The 8159-nt window shown below is 39.9% G+C and overlaps 1 protein-coding gene across 5 annotated transcripts in view; it reads left to right on the forward strand.

Annotated features, from left to right (window-relative positions):
* MCM10 (minichromosome maintenance 10 replication initiation factor) overlaps window positions 1-2230 on the forward strand; it is a 38831-nt gene extending 36601 nt beyond the window's left edge. For all 5 annotated transcript variants that reach the window (XM_014453224.2, XM_014453225.2, XM_006085805.3 and 2 more), the window contains exon 20: window positions 89-2230. In XM_014453224.2, coding sequence (XP_014308710.1) covers window positions 89-172 — 84 coding nt within the window. In that variant the 3' untranslated portion in view covers window positions 173-2230. The remainder of the gene's footprint in view (window positions 1-88) is intronic.
* Window positions 2231-8159: the final 5929 nt, after the last annotated feature.

An 8159-nucleotide genomic window follows, 5' to 3' on the forward strand; every position in this document is an offset into this window, starting at 1 on the left:
AGGTATGGCATTTATAAGATGACTGATTTTAGTGACCCATGCAAATAATGTTGACCCATTTCTTATGAAACTACTTTCATTTTTCTAGGAAAAGACAGGTCCAAAAATAGGAGGAGAAACTCTGTTACCAAGAGGAGAAGAACATGCCAAATTCCTGAATAGCCTTAAATAGCCCTGACTTCTGACAGATACCCACCACCTACATTGCTTCTTTTGGTTCTGGGAAAGCAAGGATTGGTTCTATGTGGCCCAGGTTCCTGATTGACACAGTCAAAACAAGTGCTGGTTAAGCCTACAAGCTTTGCCTACATACTCCCCTTCATTGTGTTGATTAAACACCAAATTTAACATCAACCTATAAGTGGAAAGTCAAGATATCTTTATCTTCTGTGTTCTTAGTACCGATGGCCACATTCATACAAATTTTTGCCCCAAAACTGTAAGGTAAATTGAGATTCTGTGTTTCTTTATCTCTTGGGTTATAGAGTGTGCAGTATCACTTCTTTATCGCAATAAAGTTCTGGTTTTTATATGGACACAGAGGCAAAAGAATTAACTTAGCTTACCCCAGACAAGTCGCTTAAATTCTGGGCTTCAGTTTCCGTACCTGTAAAAGGAGGAAAATTGGACTGACTGATCTTGAAATGTGTCTTTTAGCACTCATATTCTATAAATATATAACTTTTTTTCATCTAGATAATTATGATCATTGCCCTTGATTTAGCGATATAGTTTTGATATACTGATATTATAAGCCAGGTTCCTTCTTTCTGTTACATTACCTCTGTTTTGGTTTTTTCGTTGGTTTGTTTTTAATTGATTAAGTCACCGAACCACTGGCATTTCAAGTCCTGTTTGTATGGCTCTCTGCCCATACCATATTGTGGAGCTTTGAATGCAAATACCTAAAAATCTCATTTAAAAATACCATTTAAAGAAGCTGAAACCTTTAACCAAAATGAACGCAACATTTGAGAAGCTATGAAGCATGACTGAAAAAGAGAAGCATCCCATAAATGGAGTTTGGGATTTGCACATGTACTTTATTATATACATCAAGAATTATAGCTCAAGCTCTGGCAAATTATCATCAGAAAATCCCATTTGGGGGAGTCCTCTGCCTGTGCAACCTGGCTTTCCAAATACCATTTGACCCAAATGAATGCTAATATCACTTAAAGATCAGGTAAATTGGTAGGATTATTGTCTTGGGATTTGAGCTCTCGCTCGAAGTAGATTAGACTTCCCCAAGATGGTGTTATGGTAGGAACATTACAATTACGGGAGGTGATTGTGGAAGATGGTTGATTTAGGTATATAAGAGTCAAATAAAATTCATCAAACTGTGTGGGTAAAAGGTGCTATGTCTGCCTTTGTGCTTCCCCCTAAGGTCATACTCTAATAACTATATTTTTAGGAGTATTTCATTTCCAGAAGGTAATGGGTTTTCAGTTTTAACTAACAATAAAGTGCTTAATTCTTAATTAGAACTAAAACCACTTGAAACTGGTATTTTTAATGGCTTGCTTAGAGATGATTTGTCCCATAAACTTAGAACAGAGCTATGTACTTGAAATGGTCACAACTGAGCAGCTGCCTAGAACTTGAACTCCAGGTTGCTTGTTGAGAAATTCCCTTCCTATGTGAGAACATGTTCTTATTTGAAACGAGGGCATCCAAGTCCATATTCACTTGAATCTTGTATGTGAGTAGTGTGATATTCTTATAAAGATTGATGGTGAGCTGAATCTGACGGCTTCCTTTTTTAAAGTTTGATTTTAATTTTTTTTTATTTTAAATTTTAAAATATAAATATGACTGAAAAATATAATAATGACGCCCTAGCCAGTTTGGCTCAGTGGATAGAGCATCAGCCTGCGGACTGAAGGGTCCCGGGTTCAATTCTGGTGAAGGGCACATGCCCGGTTGAGGGCTCAATCCCCAGTAGGGGGCGTGCAGGAGGCAGCCTATTAATGATTCTCATCATTGATGTTTCTATTTCTCTCCTCCTCTGATTGAATGACTGCTCAGTTACACTAGATCTTGGGGAGTTTTCATTTGAGGTGGTGTGTGTGTGCATGCGCCTGCTTAAAATATTCAGGGACTTGAAGGGGTACGTGGGCTGCCAGGGCGACTTGTTTGGATTGAAAATAGGATTAATCAGTGAGATCAATCTTTTAATCCTACCCTCTTTATCAACATGTAATAAATGCTTTCATATAAAACCAAAGTGTGTGTTGAATTTTTCTTACCTTGTCATTGCCAGTGTAGGGCTTATTGTATAATCATGGGCCATCAGAACAGGTTCAGTACACAGAACAAAACTGGCTGTGTCCTACACTGAGAATCGTGGAGAAAGTGATCTTCACAATAGATTATTTTTCTTTTCCTTTTTTCTTTTTTGCCTTTTTCTGTTTGGAGGAAATAAGTGACTTTTTAAAGAAAATCATCTTTCTTTTGAGTTTTGTCAAAATAAATGAAACACATTTTCTCTTCTGAACCACAAAAGGAAAACAAGTAATTTAAGAAACGATACAGAATAGTAATGATAGCCCTAACTGGTTTGGCTCAGTGGATAGAGCGTTGGCCTGTGGACTGAAAGGTCCCAGGTTCAATTCCAGTCAAGGGCATGTACCTTGGTTGCAGGCACATCTCCAGTGGGGGGTGTGCAGGAGGCAACTGATCGATGTTTCTCTCTCATTGATGTTTCTGACTCTCTATCCCCCTCCCCTCCTCCCTGTAAAAAAATAAAATATATTGTAAAAAAAAAAGAATAGTAATAATTGGTGTGGAATCTGCCCTAAAGAGAACAGAAAACAAAAGTCTCAACTTTTAAAAATTTTCAGGTTTTCAACTTTTAAAATCATTACACGTTGGCTGATGTGTACAGCAAAGTTTGCAGTTCCTAAATTGGGCTTTTGTGTAGAAATAGATGATGATACAAGTAAAGCTTGATGTTTATAACATTAAATTTCCGATAACATTAATTTTTTAAAATGAGTAAGTCTGTGTCACAGATAGCAGCCATCTACAAGTAATTCAGACATCTCTGATCTCATGCGTGGAGATTTGGAAACAATACAGCTCTCAAGAAGGATGGGTGGCTCAAAAAATGAAATTCTATTTTTGCCATTATTGAGGAAAGATAATACACCTAAAGAAAATAATACACAAAAGAGGAAATCAGCTCATTCAAGTTGACAGCAGTTTGAAAAAGCTGTGGTACACTAGATAGCACTTTTCAGCACTGCTTGGGGGCCATTTGAAACAGTAAAAGCACAAAAATGTGAGGAATGTCACAAAAAGGATATTTGTTTAAGGTAGCTGAACAAGAGTGATGCTTTGACCTCAGCTGGGATTGTGTGTTAGGCAAGTCAAAATTTTTGTTGCTCTGCACATGTACGTGTCCACCAGTGACCACAAAAGCACCATAAGTACTGATTCTGGAGTTACAAATAAAAGTTAGCAATAGGTAAAACTACAGATAATTAGTAGTGTCCCCATTTTGCAGATTAGGAAGTTGGTTAAGTGATTTGAAAATTATGGGTTGAAACTAAGATTGGAACCAAGTCTATAGTAATATTGCACAAGCAAAGACTTCTCTGTTGCTACTTTTTAAAATTAACTTAAGGTCTGAATTTCACACAGTAAAAGGCATGCATCTTAAGTGTACAGTTCACTAAATTTTGACAAATAGGTACACCATATAACCATTGCCATAAGCAAGATAGAAGATATTTCCATCACCCCAAAAGGTTGCCTCGTGCCACTTCCCAGTCCACACTCCATGTCCCTGGCCATCACTGGTCTGTTGTCATTATAATTTAGATCTGTCTTTTCTGGAGTTTCATATAAATTGAAATCATATCTGGCTTTTTTCACTTAGTATAGTATTTTTTAAATTGATTTCACAGAGAGGGATAGAAGCAACAATGATGAAAAAGAATCATTGATCAACTGCCTCCTGCATGCCTCCTACTGTTGTCGAGCCTGCAACCTGGGCATGTGCCCTGACCGAGAATCAAACCATGACCTGGTTTATAACGATGCATAACCACTGAACCACACTAGCCAAACTAGCATAGTATTTTTGAAGTTCTTGAATGTATCAGCAATTCGTTCTTTATTGTTGAGTATTTCACTGTGGATATGCCCCCCAATGAATGTGTCTGGGTTGGATTGTTCCCACTATGGGGCAGGTATGAGTAAAGCTGCTACCAATGTTAGGTCTTTCTGTGGCTATGTGTTTTCATTTCTCAGGAAAATAGGAGTGGGATTTCTGAGTCAGATGCTAAGTGTATGTTTAGATTTGTAAGAAACTGGTAAACTATATTCCAAAGTAATTGTCCCATTTTACATACCCACTGGTAATGTATGAGAGTTCCATTTCTCCACATCCTCACCAGTATTTGATAGGCATTTTAATTTTAACCATCCTGATAGGTGCATGGTAACATGAAATTGTAGTTTAATTTGCATTATTAGAGTGTGAAAATTAGTGAGAACTTGTCTAAATATTTTTCACCTTTGTTTTACACATTAAATAAGTGTTTTTGTCAGTCACTTCCCCTCAAACATTACCATTCCTGTAGGAGGCTTTTTATCTGAGAAAGCTTTTTGAAAACTGCTTAAATATAAATTAATTATACAGATTTTTTAATGGTAGAAAATTTGTTTAATAGGTAAAGTAAGCATTATTGGTCAAAAATGAATTTTGAAGTTTAAAAAATAAAAATGGGAAAAGTATAGCTAGATACCTAGATGTGCACAGATCACTGAAGAATACTCAAAACTCGGGAATGACTTTCCTTTGGGAGACAGGGGAAGGACACTTCCTTTTCATCCTTTACATTCTTTTAAATATATTTTATTGATTTTTTACAGAGAGGAAGGGGGAGGGACAGAGAGTCAGAAACATCGATGAGAGAGAAACATCGATCAGCTGCCTCCTGCACACTCCCCACTGGGGATGTGCCCACAACCAAGGTACACGCCCTTGACCGGAATCGAACCTGGGACCCTTGAGTCCACAGGCCGACGCTCTATCCACGGGGCCAAACCGGTCAGGACCCTTTACATTTTTTAAACTTTGTATACATTCAAAATATTTTTAATTTAAAATATCAAAATAATGTGAAATGTGGGCAAACCTTTAAAAAGTGTTGGAACAGTCCTAGCTAGTTTGGCTCAGTTGATAGAGCGTCCCTTGGCCTGCGGACTGAAGGGTCCCAGGTTTGATTCCAGTCAAGGGCACGTTCCCCGGGTTGCGGGCTCGATCCCCAGTATGGGGCGTGCAGGAGGCAGCCGAAGAACATGGTAAGATCACGGTGTGTAGCAGAATTACTCTGTGAACGAGATCCTCCATATTTAACCAATTTGCTTTGGAACAAATCCCTTAAGAACTTTCAAATTATGAAAACCTTAGCAAAGAATTAGAACATTAGTTGGTTGAAAATGAATTAGAAATGAAATAACCCAACCAAATGAAACTGATAAAAAGTATCTAACAACTTTTTTAAATTTTAAAAATCATTCAGGGTCATGAAAATTGCCACATCCCCAAAAAATCTAAATAAAGGCACATGATGCAATCAGTTGCAGTATCTTCCCTGGAGTACACATTAAAAAAAAAAAAAAAAAAAGGCAGTGAATAAAAAATGAGTTTTCACCAGTCCATCCTTTGCAGACTTTGTTTTCAGCCACTTAACCTGAAACCACTAAAGAAGTAGGGGGTAGAATGTCCCAAAAACCACACTTTCGACAAGGCCAGTCTCTAAAAATACAGATCGCTCCATTACTAACTTCCTATTGAATGTGGCTGCCCGGATTCCAGGTCCTGTTACCTTTGGCATGCTTCCCCCTGCCCAGGAAATGACTGTGATTGGCTTTAATGAAGGAATTCTGGGTGGAATTTGAAAACCCTGAAGTATAATAGGGTCCTTGTTAAAGACAGGGGTAGAATGAGGTAATAGAATTCTTATTTCTGCGAGAAATAAGGGGGCCCGTTTGTGCCATCTAGTTGTTTATCTAGAGCCAGCACTCCAAGTGTGGACATTAAAGAGGCAAGGACAGGCTGTTTTGTTCTTTTAAATTGGCCCCACACCCAGACCATTCTTGGGTTTTGACATCCGTGTGCTCCCCTTCCCCCGTGTTTCTTCCTGTGGACAGGGCAGGCCTTTTGAGACACTGGCTGTGGCGACTGGACTGAGAATGCTTTAGCCATCATCCGCCTGCTCACTGGCCTTGCCAGAGGGCATGTGGATGTGTCAGCGTTTCCTACAACAGACCAGACTGTGGCTCCTGTTTCCTGGCGGGGGGAGAGAGCAATCCTTTGCCTTGCCTCTATTGCCCAATGGGTGTATGAAAACAGACACCCCCTCCTAAGTTGGGGTTACCAACCTACAGTGCTGACCATATATAAAGGTGATTTGGAAAATGCATAATCGCTTTATTACCAGAATGTTTTAAAAAATTTTAACAATCTTTAAAAATTACTTTAAAATACATGCACTTGTTGCAAAGTATCCTGATCTAATAAATAGCCCCACCTCAAAGGAAAGTTGCCCTATAGTGCACGGGAAGCTCGACCTCAAAAGCAGGCTGGACTAGCAGGCCATGGAGCAGCAGTTCTCAACCTGTGGGTCGCAACCCCTTTGGCGGTCGAACGACCCTTTCACAGGGGTCGCCTAAGACCATCCTGCATATCAGATATTTACATTACAATTCATAACAGTAGCAACATTACAGTTATGAAGTAGCAACGAAAATAATTTTATGGTTGGGTCACAACATGAGGAACTGTATTTAAAGGGCCAGAAGGTTGAGAACCACTGCAGCATGGAGGAAGAGGGCCCAGGGGTGGGGACAGGGAGAGGTCAAGAGTGGATGCTATTTTCCACCAGGGTCTTCTTTATTCTCCCTAGGGCTGGGACTCTGCAGAGGTGCCTGTGTACGTTATTCTGCGTTCTTAGTGTGGAATTTATCTTAGTGTGGAATTCCTGAAGGGAGTGGAGAGCAAGGATAGAAGTGGGAGAGATGCTGAGTCTGGGGCAGGAAGGCAGAGTGGTTGGGAGAGAAGGAAGGGGCCACTGCTAGCACTGAATTGTGTCCCCCTCCCCCAAATATTTGCTGGAGTCCTAACCTTTGGAACCTGTGAATGTGACCTTGTTTGGAAATAGGGTCCTTGCAGATGTAATCAGATTAAGATGAGGTTAGTAGGATGGACTCTTAATTCAATATGACTGATAAGAAGAGGAGAAACACAGAAAGAGAGAAGGTGATGCGAAGACTTGGGGAGAAAAGAAAGCCGTGTGACAATGGAGGGATGCTGCCGTGAGCCAGGAAGCCTGTGTTACCAGGAGCTGGAGGAGGCTAGGAAGGACCCTTTTCTAGAGCCTGGGAGGGAGTATGGCTCTGTCAACACCTTGATTTCAGATTTCTAGCCTCCAGAACTGTGAGAGAATAAATGTGTATCGTTTTAAGCCACCCAGTTTATGGTACTTTGATATGACAGTCCCAACAAACTAAGAAAGGCACTATGAAGAAAAAGCAGATGATACCAAAACTGAATTCTATCTGTTTTCTACTTTGGGTTATAACTGGCCTTGCTGTAACCCTGGCTTCTGATTGGTGCAATTAAAAAAACCACAGTTGAACCTTAACACTCTTTTCAGAGAAGCACCTGGGCTCAGACAGTGGTTTTACAAAAACAATTGTTTTTGCATTGTTCTTCATGTGACTGCTGAGACATGCTGAGGAAATAGTGAATAGAACTCCTGAGTTCAAGCTTTCAAACACCCAAGTCAGTGTGAGTAACTGTCACTCAGGGGTGGTAGGTTAACACCCCTCAGTTTGGGATTTGAGAAGATAATTCATGCCTGGCCAGAGGGCTCAGTTGGCTGAGCGTCATCCACCGAAGGGTTGCCGGTTCAATTCCCGGTCAGGGCACGTGCTTGGGTCTCAGGTTCAATCCTCGGTTGGGCGTGTACAGAAGACAACCAATTGATATTTCTCTCTCACGCCATTGTTTCTCTCTCCCTTCCTCTCTCTAAGCATGAGGATTAAAAAAAGAGAGAGAGAGAAGATAATTTATTGTTGACTCAGCATTTTTATTTGTAAGCTGTAAGCAAACATGTAATCTCTCTTTACTGTGATTCATT

Source organism: Myotis lucifugus, unplaced genomic scaffold, assembly GCF_000147115.1.
Source record: "Myotis lucifugus unplaced genomic scaffold, Myoluc2.0 scaffold_22, whole genome shotgun sequence".
In the NCBI taxonomy this organism is placed as follows: domain Eukaryota; kingdom Metazoa; phylum Chordata; class Mammalia; order Chiroptera; family Vespertilionidae; genus Myotis; species Myotis lucifugus.